Raw genomic sequence first — 20,102 nt, 5'->3', positions numbered from 1 at the left:
TCCACATCTCTACCACCCCTAAGATCCAGGTGCCCAACCTAGCTGGTACTAAGCACTTTTCCCATTAATACCACCAGATCTTGACTAAGTCCTGAGAACATGGTCTTGTTTCTTTTCCACCCATCTCCTTCTTTCCAGTGTCCTTCATATCACCCCATCTTCCCTGCCTCTCTCCCCATCCCTCCTTCTCACCGGATGGGCAGTCCCTTGAGGGCCAAGCCCAGATCTGACTCATCTCTGTGTCCCTCGCATCACCCAGTTCAATGGGTGGGCTCATGGGAGGCCTCAGGAGATGTTAATTGAATGAGTGAATGTCTTTCTCCATATCCTTCTCAGTAGTGAACTCCTACTCATCCTTCACAACCCAACCTAAATGTCCCTTCCTCCAGGAAGTCTTCTCTGATTCCTCCAGGCAGAGTACATCTTTTCCACCCTGGGCATTTCCACCCTGGCCCTTCTACTTTCTGTTGCTGTAAGACTGATTATCAAGCTGGGTCTGGGCTTCCTTGAATGTGTACACCCCACCATGATGTAGTGGTTTGAAGCATGGACTCTGGAACTGGACCGTTTGGGTCCAAACCTCACTGCTGGTAATTATTAAGTGTGTGATCTTCGGCAAGTCACTGAACCTCTCTCAGTTGCTCCATCTACTAAGTAGCAATAATAACTGGGGTTGTGGGAGGATTAACACATATGAAGCACAACAGTGGTAGGCATTCGATAATCATGCCTGTCCCCCTTCTACAGAGCCCTGCACTGCCTCCATCATAATACAGATCATCCACGACTGCAGTTGCCTTATATTCTCTGCAGACCGGGAGGTCCTTGAGACCAGAGACTGAATACCCACTCTGTGCTAAGTGCCATACTAACTGCTTTATAGAATATTTTGACAGCTAGCTCTCTTTGACTATTCACTTTTTGCTGGCAGTTGGGTCAACATTTCACATATGTTTTCTTACTACATTCTCACAAGAGTCTAACCAATCTCTATTTCACAGTGGAGATAACTGAGGTAGAGATAGCACTCAAGTGTTTTGCTCAAGTCACACCATGAGTTACAGAAATATATTTCCTTCTCTACCTGGTGAACTCCTACTTATCCTTTAAAACTCCATGCATATGTCCCCTCATCTGAGAAGCCTTCCCTGATTCCTTCAGAAGGAGTCTTCAGGCCCTCTTGGGAAACCCTGGGCCTTGTTCTGTTACAGCATTGATCAGTTTGTGTTATTTGTTAATTTGGCAATGCCTTCTGTGTGTCAGGCATCAGACTAGGTGCTTAGAAAACCACAATGAATAAATCAGAGTCCCTGACCAAACTGACTGGGTGAGGAGGAGACAGACCATTATGGAGTAAACAGATACTGAGATCATTTTTGCTAGAACAAGTGCTGCAAAAGAAATACACAGAGCAATGGATTAGTGACCAGTGAGGAGGAGTACAGTGGGGAGAAGCTTTCAGCCAGGGAAATCTTGGAAGGCCTCCTTGAGGAAGTGACTTTGAATAGGGACCTGAATGACAAGAATGTAAGGCTTGCCTGTCTCCTGGACCAGACTAGCAGCTCCTTGAGGGTAGAGCCTAGTCTGATTCATCTCCAGGACCTGGCATGGCATACAGCTCAATAAACACTTATGATGTGACTAAAGGAATGGGTGAATTGCCTTTAAAAAGGAATCGAGTTTTCAAGTTCCCACCTACTTCGCTCTGATTCTTGCATAATAAGCTCAGCTGATATGCCTCATTGGCGTTTCCTGGGTGTGCTAATAGGAGTGGGGAAACAGTGGAAGAGCTGTGTAGACTCTGCGCAAATGCTGTGCCCCAGTCTTCCGTGGGCTTTGTGGGGGGCAGGGACCTTGTGGTCACCACTGTGTTCCCAGCACGCAGTAGTGAGCCTGCCATACAACTGGTGCTCAATAAATTGATGTTGGAAAGAGAAAACAAAATAACCTGTGCAGGTTAGAAAATTTCTATTTGCATGTGTTCCTCCTGTGTCACCACTCTGCAGTCCAGGCTCAGTGGAAGAGACACCCAGACTTCTGTTAGACACCCAGACTTCGCTTGGATTCTGTGTATAATAGCCCCTGTTCTGCGTGCTCAGTCATGTCTGACTCTCTGTGACCCCATGGACTGTAGCGCACCGGGTTCCTCTGTCCATGGAATTCTCCAGGCAAGAATATTGGAGTGGGTTGCCATCTCCTCCTCCAGGGGTTCTTCCCAACCCAGGGATCGAACCCGTGTCTCCTGCATTGGCAGGTGGATTCTTTACCACTAGCACCACCTGGGAAGTCCCATTTAGCCCCTAGCATGGGAATATTTACACAGAGACAATTTCAGGGAGAGGACAAGAACACCCTCGTCCCAAATTTTCAGGGCAAAAAGCTCAAAGCCATTTTAGGGGAGGGGAGGGGATGGAGTTGGAGTGTCTGGTTGTCGGATTGGCCAATGAGAATGGAGATGTGGTAGAGATGGAATTGGATGGGGATGGGTCTAACCAAGAAACCAAAACATTTCCCTTAAATTTCAGAGTTTCTTTGTGTAAACTTAGCAACTGAGGTAGGGAGAGGTCCTCTGGTCTTAGAGGCTAAGATGCCTGTAAGGTGAGGTCCCTTGAGTTTCGGTGGCCCCAGCAAGGCACGGAAGGTACCAGATGACTCAGAGACAGCCCAGTTCCTGGGACAGGAGGAACAGGTGTTGGGTGGACCCCAACATGGGAAACAGTGGGAGGGAAGAAGGAAGTGGTTAGAGGTGCTCTACAGAACTTGACAGGAAGAAATGTGATTCTCCCATCAGTCCTGATGGATGGGGATGGAAATGCAAAGGGTGGTTAGGATTAGAGGCTAACCCTGCACTTTTCTCCCCAGGGCACAAAAATCACACACATTCCCACCAGGACCTGGTGCCATTTAATCAGAGTTCACCACCCACCATGTTAATACTCGACATGGCAATTTCCATGACAATCTACACGCACATGTTATAGTCTCCTCATGACAGGTTTTATGAGGTAAGCACTTCATTGTTCCGGTTTTCCAAGTGAGGATAAACTGAGGCTCAGAGAAGGTACTTGGCTTGCCCAAGGTCACACAGCAGGCAGCGGTGAAAAAGGCCAGGTCAGATGATGGATAACTTCTCTCAGAGACTAGTGACTACCAGCTTCATTTCTCATGAATAAAACTTGGCCACCGCTTTCTGCATCTTGGCCACCGCTTTCTGCATCTCAGCTTCAGCGCAGGCAGAGAGCAGCAGTGGGCAGGGGGTGTGAGGAAAGAGGAGAGATGTTAGCAGGTGTGGATGGGCTGCAGAAATTTGAGTGGGGCGGGGGGAGAGCCCAGCCCAGCTGGAGGAAGGAGGGGAGGTCGGAGGAAGAGGGCAGATGGAGAAGGAGTTGCAGGGCCTCCTGGGTCAGTTGGAGCGGATGGTCTTCTCTATCCAAGAGCGGTACTTGCAGATCTGAGTGTAGACGGCTGGATGCTGGGCGGAGCCGCAGGGGTAAGCGCCCCACGAAAGGATGCCCTGCAGGGTCTCGTCACAGACCAGAGGGCCACCAGAGTCACTCTGGGAGTGGGAGGAAGGAGTGATCAAATAAATACACCAACGGAAAGGCTGCCACTGGGGGAATCTGGGGTAGTGATGGGGAAGGGAGGGGTCGGGTAGGGTTGGAGCTGGGTTTGGATAAAGCTGAGTTTGGGGTGGGGTTGAGGTGGAATGGGGTGGGGATGAAGTTGGAGATACGATGGCGCTGAGACTGTAGTTCATGGTAGGTGAGGGATGGAGCAGGCGTTAGAGATAGGGCTGGGGTCTGGGTTTAGGAGGGCTTCCCAGGTGTCGCTAGTGGTAAAGAACCCGCCTGCCAATGCAGGAGACGTAAGAGATGTGGGTTCCATCCCTGGGTTGGGAAGATCCCCTGGAGGAGGGCATGGCAACCCACTCCAGTATGAGAATCCCATGGACAGAGGAGCCAGGTGGGCTACAGTCCATAGAGTTGCAAAGAGATGGACACGACTGAAATAACTTAGCACGCAGGCATTTAGGAATGGCTTGAGGCTGGGGATGTGGTTTAGGATGGGGTAGGAAGGAGTTTGGAGAAGAAAATGGCAACCTGCTCCAATATTCTTGCCTGAAAAACCCCAATGGACAGAGGAGCCTGGAGGGCTACAGCCCATGGGGTCGCACAGTGTCAGACACGACAGAGCAACGCATACAGGATGGGGAGACGGGCTTGGGAGTGGAGTTGGAGACAGGGTTGGGCATGAGAAGGTGGGCATGAGAAGGTGGACACGAGGAAGTCGAGTTGCACACGGGGTTGATGTTGGGGTAGCAGTGGGATAGTGCTGGACATGGGGAGGAAATTGGGCTGGGAGTAGGGGGTGTCTGTTTTCCCATAACTTCCCTATCCTGCTCCCACCAGTCAGAGACCCTCCCTGGCCAGTCTGTACCTGGCAGGGGTCCTGGCCCTTATCCAGTCCTGCACACATCATGTTGCTGGTGATCACGCCGGGATAGAAGACTTCACACTCCTTTGGGCTCAGGATAGTGACCCTGGAGCAACTCAGGCCCTTATTGTACTTCACTGATGGGAGAAATCATCGGGTAACCCTGGGCCCCGGCCCCCCAATCCTCCAGGCCCCAGGAGTCCCGACACCCAGATCATGCCTTTTCAGGCCCCAGACTCCCAACCTCTCCTCCCTCCAGGAGTCCCAGCCCAGCATCCTCCTTCCCCAAGATCCAGGCCCCCCGGGGTCCCCGGCTCTTGCCTCTCCGGGAGGATGTGGTGGCCCAGCCAGCGATCTGGCACTGGTCCCCGGGCTGCGTGCAGCGGAAGGGCAGGCGCAGGGGCCGCACCCGAGGCCCCGGCACCACGGGCCTGCCGAGCTTCAGTAGCATGAGGTCGTGCTCATCCGTGCGCCTTGGCAGGATGGGGCCCGAGCCCTGATGGTACTTGGGGTGGACAATAGGATGAGAGGTCCGACGCAGCTGTTCGCCCTGCAGCAGCAGCAGGTGGTCATCCCCGACTCGAGCCCACAGTGGCCTGGGGAGGGAAGAGCCATAAAGGAGGCAAAACCTTCATCGGGACTGGGACTGAACCCTGAGTCCCTGGGAAGGAGGGTACAGGCATTGGGGTCCGTCTGGACTCTTGGGTCCTGGCAGGGGAGGGGGCTGGGGCTGGGACTCCAGGGTCTGAGGGAGGAGGGGCTGGGGGCTGGACTCCTGGGTCTCTGGGAGAAGGGGCTGGGGGCCTAGATTCTTGGGTCTGATGGTGGAGAGGGCTGGGACTCCTAGGTCTGAGGAAGCAGTGGGTAAGGGAGAAGGGAGCTGGAGACCTGGGTGGGGGGACATCGGGAGGTGTGCCCAGGGGTTTGGGTCCCTAAATTCTGCAGGATTTGAGGGCAGAGGGTCTCCACGGGTAAACCTACTCTTTTCTTCCTCCTTCAGTGGGGACTCAAGAGGTGAATAATTTCTTTTAGTTCTAAAGTCCTAACCACACTAGACCTCAACTTCTGTCTGCTGCACACAACTGTCTATACCTAAATGGAAAACCCCGATGTTGGGAAAGATTGAGGACAGGAGAAGGGGGCAACAGAGGATGAGATGGTTGGATGGCATCACTGACTCAATAGACATGAGTTTGAGCAAACTCCAGGAGATAGTGAAGGACAGGGAAGCCTGGCATGCTGAAGTCCATGGGGTCACAAAGAGTCCGACATGACTTAGCGATTGAACAACAAAAACAAGACAAATGGAACCCTAAGAGATTTGGCTGGGCAGTGGCTCTGGATGGCCCCAGAAACGCTGAGAAAGACCACACTGCCCCCTCGTGGCCACAGCACAACCCCACCTCTCCTCGTCCAGGAAGCCCTCCAAGACTGCCCCCACGTGGAGGTGGCAGGTCCATACCCTCACGTGCTCCCGCCCTCCCGCCCGCTCCCCGGGGCCTGTCTCCCCAGCCCCTTCGTAGCGCCCCAGAGGAGCTCCCCCTACTTATTGTTCCCGCAGTGCGCAGCGGTGAGCACCCAACTCCTGTCCACCAGGACGCCGGCGCAGTGGAACGAGAGGCCATTGAAGAGGGACACCTGCCAGGGCTGCGAGCCGTGAGCGCACGGGGCCCCGGAGGCCACGAAGTTGGAGCTTGTGTCGTTGGCGGGGAGCAGCAGAGCCTCCGAGACTGGAGAAAGAAAGCAGGTGGGGGTCAGAGCAGGCAGGACAGTATGGCAAGCACTGGGTTTGGGATCCGAGTGGGACCATAGGAAGGGGCTTTTTGGGGGGGGGAGGTGCACAGCCTGAATCCGACGGTGTGAGTAGGAATTGGGGGTCCCGAAGCAACCGAATGGAAGTGGGCAGAGAACGGCGCGAGATGGGACAAGGAGACCTAAGGGGCCTCCCCTGGTGGCTCAGACCGGAAAGAATCTCCCTGCAAGGCAGGAGACTCGCATTCGATTCCTGGGTCGGGAAAATCCCCTGCAGGACGCAACGGCAACCCAGTCCAGGATTCATGCCTGGGAAATCCCATGGACAGAGGAGCCTGGCGGGCTACAGTGCATGACTGAGCGACTGTCACTTTCACTTTCACTTGCGAGGAGACCTAAGAGGCTGATTCTGGAGGAGTGAGGACTGAACCGAGTACTGGACGAGGTCAGGAATACAAGGAGGCGGGGCTCTGGGCGTGGCTGATGGGGGCGTGGCTAAGGGCGGGGATAGAACGCAGCGCTGGGCGGGTGAAAGTTAGGGCTGGGAATAACGCTACCGCGCCCGCGGAAGGGGTGAGGGCGAAATCCTGCACGGCAAGGCCTGGGATAGGGACCCCCCTGTTGGTTCGGTGACTGAGACTCCACACTCCCAATGCAGAGGGCGTGGGAGTTCAGTCCCTGGAGTGAACTAGATTCCACAGGCTTCAACTAAGAGTTCGCCGGCAGAGACTAAAGATCCCACACGCCAAAGCTAAAAAGATGCCCCAACTAAAAGCTGCAGCCAAATAAATGAATACATATTTTTTTTTAAAAAAGACTCTGGATTAAAATAGGGGGGAGTAAGAAGGGGCGGGGAAGGGAAAGGCGAGAACAAAGTTGGGGGTGTACTGATCCTAGCGGAGTGCAGAGGGTTGGGATAGCTGGGGCGGAGTTAGAAGAGGGGCGGGTCTGATTTGGGGCCGGGCCTTTCCGAACCGGTGGGTGAGTGCTGAGGGTCCCAAGCGGAGGAGAAGTGCGCGGGAGGCTTGGTGATAACAGCCCACTCTCCCATCTCATCCCCTCCCCCCGCCACCCACCCCGTTCCCCGGCAGCCCCCTCCAAGCCCGGTTCCCCGCCTCACCCCAGAATTGCGCCATCAGTAGCGGCAGCAGCAGCTTCCCCAGGCCGCCCTGAGCGCCGGAGGCGGCGGAGAGGTGGAGATGTGGAGGTCTCATGGCCAGGACCTAGGCTGGGGGGGAGCAGGGACGGGGGCAGTTCAAAACACTTGCCGGTCCGAGACCCCCACCTTGCCTGCCCGGCCGCGCATCCTGGGCCACCCCAAGCGGCGGGGATCTGTTTAACCTGCGGCCGACCGCCGCAGGGGTGGGTAGCTTGGCGATTCGGGCCTGAACCGCCAGTGATGGGCGCAATTACCCTAATGATGCCCCTCTGGCGTCCTCCTGCCCTCCCCGTCCCACGCCCGAGGGCAGCGCCCCCCCCTTCCCCGGCCCGGGCTGTCCGGGGTGCCAGCCTCTCGGCGCTTCGGATTCCTGCCTTCCTTCATATAAGTGGGCTGGAGCTTCGAGGCTCAGAGGAAAAAGAGGATAAAGAAGCTGAGTCTCCAACAAGTCTCCTACCCGCCACCCGAAGGTGCCCACCTGGGCTCTGGAGACCCACCCCCACCAAGGTGAGGAGCGTGCCGCTCACCTGGGAGCCGTCGAGGGGAAGATGTGCCTCAGCCCTGCCGTGTGGGCCCGCTGGACTCCTCTGCCAAGGGACCCCTGGGCAGGCCTCCCCTTTTAACCCCGTAGAGCCTGTTTCCCCACCCTCCCCCCAGGGAGGTACCCACTCCCTTTCCCTCTCCCTAATTATGCCGTGGGTGAGGCTGGGCCCCAGATTCCTGCTCTGGGAGGGGCCCGGGAATACAGGCTTCTCCCAGTGCCTGAAACACCCTTTCTGAACTTGGATTTCGTGGGGTTTCCCCAGGTCCAGTGTTCCCAGAAGTCTTCTTAGGTGAGGAGAGAGGGGGCCACATCCCTAGGGGTTCCCTGGGGGTCACTGGCATAGTGTTGGAGACAGATGACTGTGAGCAGAGAGAGAGAGGGAAATAAATAAACAGGGAAATGCATACCTAGAGTGACGTAATGAGAAAAGCTGGACCGCTGAGCTGGAAAGAGGGAAGCAGAGATAAGACAGATTGAAGGAAAAGGAGTGGGAGCAAGAGACACACACACACAAGGGAGACAAAACACAGAGAGGCAGGTGCAGACACAGAGGGATGCTCTGCCCTTGGGTGCGCATCCGTCCACAGCCAGAGAGTGTCCTTGTGTGTCCCGGCCCCTGCGTGTAGGGGGCGGGTCCACATCCTGTGTGGTCATTTCCCATCCTTCCTGCCGCCTGCGTGTCTCCAGGTGACACACAGGCCCGTGAGTCACGGGAGGCCAAAAGCTGCAAGGGGCATCACACAGCACTTCAGCCAACTCCCTCATTTCAGGTGAGGAATGGGAGGCTCAGAGAGGGCAGTGACTCACAGGAGGTCACACAGCAAGGTCCATTTAACCACCCAGAGGCCCCACTTCCAGCTCTGAGCTCTTACTCCTCCTGCCAACTACCTCCCCTGCCAGGTAGCAGAATGTGAGGAGAGATCTAGTTCTGGACTATTTGTGGTATATCTTCTCCAGCAAGAAGTGGGTTAATTTCAGAGGTTTGTCCAGCTCTGTGCCATCCAATTGAACTTTCTGCTGTGATGGAGAGGCTCTGTATTTGCTATTCAACATGGTAGCCACCAGCCATATGTGGCTACAGAGGCTTTGACATGCGACGGGTATGACTCAAGGATTACATTTCTGATTTGGGGCCATTTAAATTTAATTTTAATTTAAATAGCCACATGTGGCTAGTGGCTATTATATTGACCTGCACAGGTCTTGATGAACTACCTATTATGAAGGTTGGAAAGAAAACAATGATCCCTTCCTTTTATTGGGTCTCAGCTATGTGCAGGCTGACTGACATAGTGTGCATACTTCTGAATGCACAATTTTACAGATAAGGAAAGGAGTCTTAATCAAGGCCGTATTGTTAAAAAATGATCCCTTGCTCCTCTTACTTACTGGCTGTGTGACCATGAATACGCGATTTCCTATCTCGGTGCCTTAGTTTTCCTTGTCTGCAAAATGGATATAATAATAACAGCACCAACCTCATATGGTTTTGTGAAGATTGTGTCGGTCAACATATTTAAAAGCCCTGGGACCAGGGTCACTGGCACACAGGGAGCACTCAAAAGATTCATCTGTTTAGTAAATATTTATTGAAACCTTAATGTGTGCCAGGAATTGCGTTTGCAGCTGGAGGTACAACAGTGAACCAGACAGCTATTTTCACTCCCAGAGTCACAAGTTAGAATGAGGCAGGAATAGAACCCAGGTCTCCTAACTCCAAACCTCATGCTGATTACTAAGTTAACAGCATCTCTCGTGGTCAAGAAAGCCCCCCGCAAAGCACATGAAGGGGGTCCTGGCTCAGGCTTCCTTATTAACAGAATGAACAGGAAACCACAGCCCTGAGTAGGGATTAGGGGACTGGGCTGTGATCAGCTGGTCCTGGCTAATTGTTCTCCATGGTCTTCTGGATCCAGTCCACATATTTGCAGACCTTTGTGTAAACACCAGGCTTTTTGGAGACAGCACATGGATCCTGGCCCCAGGAGATGATGCCTTGAAGAGACCCGTTACAGACCAGAGGGCCCCCAGAGTCACCCTGGAGATGGGGAAAAGAGAACCAGTTAGAGAGGAGGCAAGAGGGGAAAGTGTTCATGGTCTTCAGGAGGATGTGGGGATGGTGTATGGAAGAGAGGTGGAGATTGAAGGTGGGATTGGCTGTGAGATTGAGGATGAGGTTAGAGTTAACGGGTGACTCTTTCTATCCTAACCAATTGGGTGGACTTTCCTGGTCATCCAGTGGTTAAGAATCTGATATCCAATGTAGGGGACATGGGTTCAATCTCTGGTCAGGAAACTAAAATCCCACAGGCAGTTAAGCCTGCGGTCCACAACTAGAGAAAGCATGATCTGTAGATGGTTGGGGTTAGAAATAGGGGTGGGAATGGTCGTGGAGCTGGGGATTGTGTTTAGGTTAGAAATGGGAACCAGGAGTGGGGCTGGATTGGGGGGTTGCAGGGAAAGTTGGGGAATGAGACTCTGGTTGTTGATGAAGATGCACCTGAGGTGGGAGATGGGAATGGAAATGGGATCGGAGACCCAGGCCCTGCCCTCTGACCTGGCAGGAGTCCTTGCCCTCTTTTCGGACACTGGCACACACCATGGTGTCTGTGATGTTGCCAGGGTAGGCGTCCTCACACTGCCTGTGCTTGATGATGGTGATGTTGGCACATCGCAAGGTATTGGGCAGCTGCACTGTAGGGACGGTATGAGGAGGTACAGAGGATGAGAACCCCCTGGTCCCCTTCCCCACTCTGCGGGGCTGCCTCTAAACCCAGCAGAGAACCAAGGCCCTTTCTCTGTACCCAGCTCCCGTCCTTCTTGGTTGCAGCCAACTCACCTCTCTGCTTGTAGCAACAGTAACAGTAATGCCATTAAGTAAAATTCTTTATGCCAGTTGCTCTATAAACATTATCTCTTATCTAGACCTAGTAGGTGGGTGTGATTATTCTCGTCTTATAGAGAAGCCACTTGCCTAAGGACCTGCAACTCGCACTGAAATTGCGCATCCTGTCTGCTGAATCCACGCCCCAAACGTTTGTCTCCACCCTCCCCAGCCCTTACTTTTCCACTCGTCCTTTCAGCTTATCCCACTATTGACACCCCCGGGTCGCCTCCTCGTGTATTACTGCAAGTTCTCCTCTTTGAAGGTTCCTCTGGCTCCCGCTGTCCTTCCGCAACCGTAACCACCCGTGCCCCGCCCCTCCCCATCACGTTCCCCTCTGGAGCCCCTACACTGGGGGCTGGACATGGTGCCCCAGCCGGAAATGAGGCAGTTGGCGCCAGCAGGGGCACAGTGCGGAGACACGGTGAGGGGTCGCACGGCCCAGGTAAAGTGGGCCGGGGCCATCATCTTCACCAGCATGATGTCGTTGCGGTGGTCTTTGTTGGGGAGGCTGTTGTTGAAGTCTGGGTGGGGGAAGGACTCAGTGGCGGTTCGGGTCTGCTCACAGCCATCCTGCCGCCGGAGGCTATGCGCTCCCAGGTGAACCACGTATTGGCTGAAGTGGGAGACACGCCGGTCAGAGATGGAAGGGGAGGGAGACATAGGAGATGGAGAGAGGCGTGGGGGGAGCGGGAGAGACGAAGAGAATGAGGAAGCGCGGCTCCACCTCCAACCTCGTCCCCCTCGCCCACCACGACCTTGTCCTCAACACGACATTCGACCCCCGAGCCCAACGCCATCCCGGCTTCCGAAATCATTCATCATCCCACCGTTGATCCCTGACCCCACTGTCCCCACCCTAGTCACGTCCTCCCTGGCCCCGAGCCCCTCTCCACCCATCTCTCCATCTCCAGCACCCCCCGCCAGCCCCGCCCCAGCCCCCGCACCCACGGCTTGCGGCAGTGGGCTGCTGTCAGGAGCCATCTGGGGGCGATGAGCGTGGCCCCGCAGAGCAGCCTCGTCTTCTGAAACAGAGCCGCCTGCCAGGGCTGAGAATGAGGGGGGCACTCATAGCCCTTGATGATTCTGGTCTCTCCCCCGACGTGCCCTAGAGGGGGTGGGGAAGCAAAAGAGGGGGCCCAGGCATGAGAGGACTCCCAGAAATGGGAGAAGAGGATCATAACCCTGGGGACGCACTGTGTGGATGGGCTGCGTATTAAATGATTGAAATCCTTCCATACCAGTTGCTCAGTAGCCACTGTCCTGAGCTCTTTGAGTGTCTCCCACACCACCCCAGCTGCCCCAGCCCCTCCTCAGGGACCCTCTTTGCCATCTCCCTATTCTAGCTCTAAAGGGATTACAACTTTAGGTGGCAGGGGGTATCAGGGACTCATTCTGGCTCATCTACTCATTCAGATGCCCTGTTATTCTGTATTTTTAATATCAGCTCCATCAGTGTCTGCACATAGAGGGCTGGGAATCCTAGAGACTTGGGAGGCCCCTGCCCGTCCCCAACCCCCACCATACCTGTCACCAGAGCAAACATGATTAATTGCAGAGTCATCATGGCCTGGAGCGGGAGAGGGCAGGCCCCAGGTTCTTCTGGGGACAAGAGGGACAAAGGGTCAAGTTACTTCATGGGGAGATGGAGGGCTGGTCGGTGACCCTCTCGCCCCCTCGCCTGCTCCCCCAGCGAGAAACAGCCAGGTTTGTGGAATTCCCTGGTTCTCACAGCACCCCAACCTCCAAATTTTTAAAATAAATCTCTAGTATGGAGGATGGGTTTGCAGGGGCCAAATCCTTGTTAGGGGCTTCCCCAGTGGCTCAGTGGTAAAGAATCCGCCTGCCAATGCAGGAGACCGGGGTTCCATCCCTAGGTGGGGAAGATCCCCTAGAGAAGGAAATGGCAACGCTCTTCAGTATTCTTGCCTGAAAAATCCCATGGACAGAGGAGCCTGGATGGGCTACAGTCCATAGGGTCACAAGAGTCATGACTTAGTGACTAAACAACAACGACAACCACGGGGTCGCAAAGAGTCGGACATGACTGACGTGACTGAGCGCACACACACGCAATCCCAGCTGGAACCTCCAGAAGCTAGGGGAGGGCTTTGCCCAGGGCAAGGGATGGGCTGACCCTGTGTAGTCAGCCATGGGACCTCGTAGGCCCTTCTCGCCCACCTGAGACTCAGGGCCCAGCTAGCTAGGGGTGGGGGGATAAAGGGAACCAGGCTCCATTCAGTAACCACCCCAGAGCTATCTGGGGTGTAGGAGGGAGCTCAGCCTGAGACAGCATTCTGGCCCCCACCCTGCTGAACCCCTGCCCCTTGGAAGAACAGCTAGACAGGGCAGAGTGGGCCTGGTCACCTGGCCTGTGGGGGTGGGGGTGGAGGGTTGGACTCGGTGATGGAAGCTGGGGTCAGAGGACACTGAGACTGGGAGTTGGGGGCGGAGGGGAAGCCTGCTGGAGACACGGATCAAGGCGGACAGACACAATCCCTCCACCTTGAGAAGGACTGAGCAGGAGGAATGGTGCCTTCCCTTCCACCCTCCCACCCCACCCCCAGACTCACAGGCACTGGGGCTGGGGCTGGGGGGCCGGCAGTGTGGCTGATGCAGCAGATCTTGGAGCGGGAGGCACCAGGAAGGTGAGCAGGCAGGGGGTGGCCCGGGGCGGGCCCAGGATGACTGGCCTCCCAGCCCTGCCTTATCACCCCAGGGGGCAGGGTGTGGGGGGCACTCCCCAGCCTGGCCCGGGCCCTTGGATGTGTTGCCCACCTGCCACTGTCACGTCCCCAAGTCTCTCTTCTCTGTGCATCTGTATCCCCTCACACCCCTGCATCCATGTGTCTGTCTGCATCCTTTCCTGTCACTGTGAATCTGCCTTTATCTCTCCCACTTTTCTATAATTCTCTGTGTGTATGTGTCTGTGTGTGTCATTTTTCTTTCTGATCCTTTCTCTCTCTTTGTCCAATGCTGTTTGTCCCTCCCAGTCTCTGCACGTCTCCTGTAATTCTTTACATCTTTCTTCATGCCTCTCTCTTGTCTCTGCCTCCCTCCATCCCTGTCCTTCCGTCTCTCCCCACATCCATGTCTAAATGCCTCTCAGTCCTCCTCCTCTCCCAGTCTGTCTGTGTCTCCTGTCCTTGCTCCTCCCTTCCCACAGCCCCCAAGCCCAGGGGGGCCCCTGGCCCCTTCCTTCACCGTTCCAAGGAGTGGGGTGTGGGGGGACTCGGGCATCACACAGGTGGGGCTACTGCCAGGCAAAGGGGCAGGCGGAGGGTTGGGGAGGCAGGTTGGGGCCTGTAGGATTCGAGGCCCAGGAGAGGGAAGTCTGCCCTGGGCCGGCACCACCACCCCCAGGGCTCCTCCGGGGCTCCACTTCCCTGCCCACCCTTCTCCCGGGGTCCTCGGGAGCCAGCTGGGGCACTTACTCAGTCACCTAGGTCCGATGACTTCCGGAATCTGAGCCAGCTCAGCTTCCTCCTCTGCAAAACTCAAGTGCTGATCCCTACTTCTGTAGCCTTGTTTATTATCACTCAGATCTCCCTCCGTCTTGTCCTCCTCTCTCCCCTAATGAGATGTGAAGCAAGACTACTGGATAGGCTTGGGTTCTGACAGCAGCCAGCCTTGGCCCCAAATCTGGGCACTGCCTCTTCCTACCACAGTGACGTGGGATGAAGGGCTCCACCCGGCTGAGGCTCAGTTTCTTCATCTGTGAGATGGGGGTGACAGTTCTGCCTCAGGAGGTTGGGATGAAGACTCAAGGAGAGCCGGGTACAGTAGGTAGGCATCCAGCAAAATGTTTCCATGGCTGTCCTGATCGCCCCTCACCCTCTCCCATCTCAAGTGTCCCTTCCATTTATTGGGGAGAAGAAATTCTCTTTCCAACTCCTGGAGAGGTTATGAAGACAGACCCTAAGAGGTGGGCAGACCTATTTTGAGACCGAGGCTGGGTCCTCTTGCTTTCTAGGGTTACACAGCCCCCCTCCATCATCACAAACATCAAAACAGACCTGCACGCCACATTAAATATAACGCGGGCTCAACTCCAGCTGAGCCAAGTTGCAATTGGCTGGTGGGAAGAATGTTATGATTTATAGACATTTAATTAAATGGTAGTGCATTTTGATCTTGAAGCTTTCATTTGGTATTTTGGAGCTGACAACCCTGTTCCCCCACACACACACACCGCCCCATGTCAGGTCCTTCATGGCCCTTTGAAAAGTTTATAAGCTCTAAACTTGATTCAAACAGACACAGCCCCTCCTCCAGTTATATTTATTCCATACAGTCACACACTTCCTTCTGCTTCAACCATGGGTCTTAGGAGGGCTGGCTGGAGTTGAGAGTTCTGCGAAGAAGATGGGAGCTAGAGGTGACGATGCAGAAGGTGTTGGCACTCTGCGGGTCAGAGTGGCCCCTCAGCTTGGGGGGTATGACGATGCAGAGAGCAGGTCAGTTGCTCCTCATGACCGTCTGGATCCAGTCCACGTATTTGCAAATATTGGTGTAGACCCCCGGGATGCCTTCCTGTCCGCAAGGCCCCACGGATCCCCAGGACACCAGACCCTGAAGGACCCCTCCACACACCAGGGGACCCCCGGAGTCACCCTGGAAGACAAGAGGCGGAGGAGCATGGTCTGAACATGGGGAAACCCTGTTCCACTTTTCCTCTCCACAGCCTCCTGCCCCCTCACCCATTTCTTGGGCCTTGAGGACGGTGGCTCCAACCATTGTCATCAGAGAAAACAAGCACAGCCAGCCTCCCAGAGGACAACAGTGACTAAATAGAGAAAAACACATTGTCCCTAGAGGCCAATCCCAGGAAAGGAGGGTGGGCCTCTACGCCAGAGTAGAGGGTTCTCTCAAAGACAATGGCTGAGCCCTGACCAACGAGGGAAGAAAGCACAGGCACCAATGGCCAATCCTAGTGGGGGAGGGCGGGACTCCATGCAGGCTCAAGGAACACGGCGGAGGCCCTGACCAATGAGGGAAGAGGACACCGGTACCAGTGACCAATGGTAGAGAAGGAGGACTGGACATCTCAAGAGTCCTCTCCAGGACTCTGGCTGGGGCCCTGGCCAGTAGGGAGGGGCAGCCTTCTAGCTGGAGGACCAACAGAACAAGGTAGCCGAATTACAGGATGAGAGAGCCCTCCAGCCCCTCTCTCCTGCTCCATCCAGGAATCGCTCTCACCTGGGCCAGCACCATGGGAGGATGGATGGTATGGGGAAGACTCAGGACTGGAGAGACACCTGGTCACCTGCCTGAGCTCCGAATGCCCCCTACCTTTTGCTCTCCCTCCCTTTGTGCCCCACCCCAAATCTCTCCTGCTCTGTACCTGCGCTCCCTCTCGCTGTCCTCCACTCCCTGGGCTCTCTCCCTGGAGCTTTCTGTGCCTCTCCTTTCTGACCTCACTCTCTCCCCGTCTCCTCTCTCCGACTTGCCCTCTCTGCTCCCTCCACCCCACCCCATTCTCCCTCCTGTCCTGGGTGTTGCCTGCAAGTCGCTCACCTGGCAGGCATCCTTCCCAGCTTCGCCGCCAGCACACACCATGTTGTCTGTGATTCTCCCGGGGTACACTGCCCGGCAGATGGCATTGGAGACGATGGAGAGGCTGAGGCACTGGAGTCGGTCTGGGAACGGGCCTGGAGATAAAAAATGGATGCCGGAGGATCCCCCAGTGCTTCCCTCATCCCGCCCCCCAAAAGAGGCCACATGGAAGCCCGAAAAAAGTTTATCCTCCACCCCCTCTCTGTGACCTCCAAGACAATCTTCGGGCTTTTAAATTTCAGATGATGATTTGATTACATGGTGGCTCTTGATTTCAATTCATTGGCCCAGTCCCCCCGACCTTTAGCCTATGACTCAGATACAGTGACTCCAGACCTGACCTTCTTCAATCCCAGCTACTGTGACCTTTGACCTTCAATCTTTTAAAATAACCCTTGAGCCCACCTTGGCCTCACATCTCTCTGTCTCTGTCTTCCTTGTCTTCACCTTAACCTCTGACCTCAGCTCTGCATCCTCTAAACTACTGGTTCCTACTCCAAAGTGACCTCTGATCCTAGTTTACTTGACCCCAGACTCCATGACCTCTAACCTTTGGCTCCACACACCAAACCCTACAGCTTCTAGTTCCAGACCAGTGACCCTTGATGGAATCCTAGTTTCCGTCCTCAGATTGCGGCCGACACCTGGGTCCCATGACCTCAATTCCACAGTGATTGACACTGGAGTCCATGACCCATGACCCCAAGATCCTGTTATCTATGCCTTTTGCTCTAGTCTGATAACCTTTGACATCTCTCTGACCTTTAACCTCATCCCTGACCCATGACTTCCGACTCCATATTCAACCACTGAAACGCTTTGACTCCCAAGGCCCTTGATGCACCATATTCTCAGAGCCCAGGGCATGATCCTGATGGGGGACGGTTTACCCATCCTTCCTCTGAGAAGGCAAGACCCTTGACCTCTCACCCTATGCCCCCAGCTCTGTCCATCCTGACCCCTGACCCTGGGACCCCCTTACTCCATGGGTGGTTGGTGGTGCCCCAGCCCGAGATGTGGCACTCAGTGCCGGCTGTCGCACAGGTCGTGGGCAGGGGCAGGGGCTGGACGCTGCTGGTCAGCCGGACAGGGGTGCCCAGTCGCAGAAGCCGGAGGTCATTGTCATGGTTCCCTAGGTTGCCTCGGTAGCTGGGGTGGGTCACCGAGAGGCCACTGCGTCGGATCTGTTCAGTCCAGTCCAGTTTGCTCAGGCTGTGCTCCCCCAGGCGCACCCAGTACCTGCTAGGGGGGCACGGCGGGTGGTGCGTGGGCTCTTCTGGGGCTCCCATATCCCCCTGCCCCTCTCTACCACTCTGCACCTTGATGGCTGTCCTCTCGCTCCTTGATTCCCTTGCTCTCACTCTCTCTGTCTCTTCCCATCTCTTGGTCTCTATTTCCATTGCCATCTCTGCTTCTCTCGCGTTTGTCCTATTTCTCCTCTCCAAGCCACTGTGTCACTTTCTGATTCTGATTCTCTTAGCTGGTGACGCCCGTGGAGGCAGGGACATCTGTTAGTCCTGTTCACTGCCCCATTCCCACCACCCAGCAGAAGGCCTGGGTCATCCACATTGTCAACTAAATGAAGCGGGAAATAATGAGTAGATTCTGTTTGTCTTGCTGGTATCTCTCTCTGTCCCCACATCTTTCTGTCTCTCCAGGTCTGAGAGCATCAGACTTATAAAGCCCAATCCCCTCATTTTGCAGATGGGACCACTGAGGCCTAGGGAGGTACCAGATTAGCCTTTGATGTTGCACAGAGAGTTTGGGTCAGACATGGGCCCACAGCTCAGAGTGGGTCTGAGGATGCTGGACTGGTGATGCACATCATGCGGGAAGGGAATGAGACATGAGGGAACGTAGGGGTTGGTTGAGTGGGCAGGTTGCAAGACCCTGCCCTCCACCCCACAGCTCCCCACCCAGGTCCACCCCAGGCCCATTGTGAGGAAGTCCTACTTCTTGTCTAACCTCAGGCTCTCTTGTTGCAGGACCATCTCCTTACTCCTGTGAGCCCCTCCCCTCCAGTGCTCCCCTCCCCACCACCCTCCCTTTGGCCACCCTGAGTAGGGAGGCTCCCAGGTGGGGGCTTACCTGCCGCTGCAGTGAGCAGCTGTCAGAACCCACCTGCGGTCAATGAGGACCCCCCCACAGCGCAGACGGGTGCCCTCAAACAGCCCCACCTGCCAAGGCTGAGAGTGAGGGATGCACTCGGTGCCGTTAACGATCTTCTCCTTGGCCTCGTGGCTGAACCCTGAGGACAGGGACACAGGGCAGAGAGAGGGGGGTCAGAGACTTAGAGATTGTGGATCATATAGAAAGAGGGGTACGGAGCTCTGGTGCACACACGCCACAACTAGAAAGTCTGTGCGCCTCAGTGAAGGATCCCGCATGAGCCGCAAAGATGCCACGTGCTGCAACTAAGATCCGATGCGGCCAAATAAATAAAGAAATTTGAAAAAAAGAAAGAGGGATACAGAATGAGCAAGAAAAAGGCGAGAGAAAGAAACAAGAAACTAAGAGACGGCGGGGGGAGAGAGAGAGAGAGGGTCAAAGGCAGGGAGACACAGACCCGTGATACACAGAGAGAGACACACTGAAATAGCCAGAGACAGAGAGGAAGAGCGAGGAGAGAGACGCTTCAAGACAGAAGCAGAGATTCAGAGGGAGAAAGGACAGAGACGTGGTGACAGGGAGAGACAGAGGGGAGACGGATGAGGGTAGAGGAGGAGAGAGAGGCTCATGACCTTTGGAGGTGCAGAGTCAGCCAGCCGCCCTCCCCTCCTCAGTGCTCGGCATTCTCGTGAGGGAGGGACCCACCTTCCCTCTGGGGAACTCACCAGCGAAACACAGGAGCAAAACGATGCTGGCCCTCATGGTGGACCACTTCTAGGTTCTGGGGGGTGGGGACAAGATGCAGCATCTCTGAGATGGCAAGTGGACCCTCCCGTTCCCATCCCTCCCACCGGCAACTCCACGAGGAGGAGACGGTCCACACGCCCATCCTTCTCTGTGCCCATCCCCCCGAGGGTCACCCCCCACACACACACACCGGTGTCCACCTGCCTCCTCCTCACCTGGTCTCTCTGCCTGCCGATTCCTCCAGGTGTCGCGATCAGCTTGTCTGTCTCTCTCTCTCTCTGCTATCTTCTCTGGTCACCCACGCACTCGTCCTTTCATCTGCCGGCAAGCCTGCCAGTCCACGCTCCCGCTGTCCACCCGGCCCCTCGGCCACCTGTCATGCTGATCCACCTGTCCCCCTCCTTCTGTCTGTCTGTCCCAGACCAGCGGCTGACACAGCTTTTAACTCTGTTTGTTCCAGCCCATGCGATTTTTCCGGGTTGAGCGAAGGGGACAAGGAAGTCATGGGGTGGGGCGCCCTCTAATCCCGGGGAAACTCTTCTAGGCTAATGACACTCGACTGAGATTTACAGTTAAATGGAGGGAGGAGGGGGCCCGGATGACTTCGGAGGGAAGACCCAGCCCCTCTCCTTCTCCCCTCCTCTCCAGACCGGCCACCAGCCAATGACTCACGGCCATCAGGGAGCCGAGTTCTAATCCCGACTCCAGTGACAAGCCTCAGGGAGGGTTGGGGCGGTGGATCCCTGGGACTCTTCCCCCGAGAGGTGCAGGGAAGGGTGGAAATGAGAGTCAGGGAAACCAGGGCAGAGAGAGCCCGAGAAAGAAGAGGAGGAAAGGGATGAGGTTTCAAAATAGGTGAGACAGAGGAATTTCCAAACCGGGATCCAAGGAAGTCTGGTTCTAATGGAAGTCTTTAA

At 55.4% G+C, this 20,102-nt stretch overlaps 3 protein-coding genes across 5 annotated transcripts; all 3 read right to left on the bottom strand.

The window, feature by feature from the left end:
- Positions 1-2,881: 2,881 nt before the first annotated feature.
- Positions 2,882-7,937, bottom strand: KLK10 (kallikrein related peptidase 10). Of its 2 annotated transcripts, none has more exons than XM_081505823.1 (6): positions 7,873-7,937; positions 7,307-7,414; positions 5,981-6,164; positions 4,756-5,030; positions 4,438-4,571; positions 2,882-3,556 (listed from the first exon to the last, which is right to left on the bottom strand). In XM_081505823.1, exons 2-6 carry the CDS (start codon positions 7,398-7,400, stop codon positions 3,404-3,406), a joined length of 840 nt encoding a protein of 279 aa, XP_081361949.1. In that variant the 5' UTR covers positions 7,401-7,414; positions 7,873-7,937; the 3' UTR covers positions 2,882-3,403. The 2 variants fall into 2 exon arrangements, with proteins under 2 accessions (XP_081361949.1, XP_081361950.1); XM_081505824.1 differs by having other exon boundaries at positions 7,307-7,409; positions 7,873-7,914.
- Positions 7,938-9,774: 1,837 nt separating this feature from the next.
- On the bottom strand, positions 9,775-13,197 carry LOC145512200 (kallikrein-11-like). 2 transcript variants are annotated; one of them, XM_081505826.1, is made up of 6 exons: positions 13,188-13,197; positions 12,301-12,375; positions 11,725-11,881; positions 11,124-11,389; positions 10,447-10,583; positions 9,775-9,927 (listed from the first exon to the last, which is right to left on the bottom strand). In XM_081505826.1, the coding sequence occupies exons 2-6, from the start codon at positions 12,338-12,340 to the stop codon at positions 9,775-9,777; spliced, it is 753 nt and encodes a 250-aa protein (XP_081361952.1). In that variant the 5' UTR covers positions 12,341-12,375; positions 13,188-13,197. The 2 variants fall into 2 exon arrangements, with proteins under 2 accessions (XP_081361952.1, XP_081361951.1); XM_081505825.1 differs by lacking the exon at positions 13,188-13,197 and having other exon boundaries at positions 11,124-11,458; positions 11,719-11,881; positions 12,301-12,340.
- A 1,840-nt stretch (positions 13,198-15,037) lies between these two features.
- On the bottom strand, positions 15,038-19,219 carry LOC145512201 (kallikrein-12-like). The gene is made up of 5 exons (XM_081505827.1): positions 19,164-19,219; positions 18,418-18,577; positions 17,312-17,571; positions 16,291-16,424; positions 15,038-15,387 (listed from the first exon to the last, which is right to left on the bottom strand). Exons 1-5 carry the CDS (start codon positions 19,198-19,200, stop codon positions 15,232-15,234), a joined length of 747 nt encoding a protein of 248 aa, XP_081361953.1. The 5' UTR covers positions 19,201-19,219; the 3' UTR covers positions 15,038-15,231.
- Between the last annotated feature and the right edge of the window lie 883 nt (positions 19,220-20,102).

This window comes from Giraffa tippelskirchi, chromosome 7, assembly GCF_054371585.1.
Source record: "Giraffa tippelskirchi isolate mGirTip1 chromosome 7, T2T-mGirTip1v1.2.pri, whole genome shotgun sequence".
NCBI classification, from domain to species: domain Eukaryota; kingdom Metazoa; phylum Chordata; class Mammalia; order Artiodactyla; family Giraffidae; genus Giraffa; species Giraffa tippelskirchi.
Note: the sequence above shows the minus strand (reverse complement) of the source record. Positions and strands in the feature narration are given on the sequence as shown.

What these genes read in the sequence shown, in the direction of transcription:
- KLK10 (XM_081505823.1), bottom strand. Translation starts at nt 7,400, where the DNA reads ATGAGACCTCCACATCTCCACCTCTCCGCCGCCTCCGGCGCTCAGGGC. An exon ending in ACTGATGGCGCAATTCTGGG is followed by an intron (nt 6,165 to 7,306) that starts GTGAGGCGGGGA and finishes TTCTTTCTCCAG; the next exon opens with TCTCGGAGGCTCTGCTGCTC. An exon ending in GCGCACTGCGGGAACAATAA is followed by an intron (nt 5,031 to 5,980) that starts GTAGGGGGAGCT and finishes TTCCCTCCCCAG; the next exon opens with GCCACTGTGGGCTCGAGTCG.
- LOC145512200 (XM_081505825.1), bottom strand. Translation starts at nt 12,340, where the DNA reads ATGATGACTCTGCAATTAATCATGTTTGCTCTGGTGACAG. An exon ending in CATGTTTGCTCTGGTGACAG is followed by an intron (nt 11,882 to 12,300) that starts GTATGGTGGGGG and finishes CACCCCCTCTAG; the next exon opens with GGCACGTCGGGGGAGAGACC. An exon ending in CACTGCCGCAAGCCGTGGGT is followed by an intron (nt 11,459 to 11,718) that starts GCGGGGGCTGGG and finishes TCTCCCGCTCCC; the next exon opens with CCCACGCCTCTCTCCATCTC.
- LOC145512201 (XM_081505827.1), bottom strand. Translation starts at nt 19,200, where the DNA reads ATGAGGGCCAGCATCGTTTTGCTCCTGTGTTTCGCTG. An exon ending in GCTGCTCACTGCAGCGGCAG is followed by an intron (nt 17,572 to 18,417) that starts GTAAGCCCCCAC and finishes GTGCCCCCCTAG; the next exon opens with CAGGTACTGGGTGCGCCTGG. An exon ending in CACCACCAACCACCCATGGA is followed by an intron (nt 16,425 to 17,311) that starts GTAAGGGGGTCC and finishes TTTTATCTCCAG; the next exon opens with GCCCGTTCCCAGACCGACTC.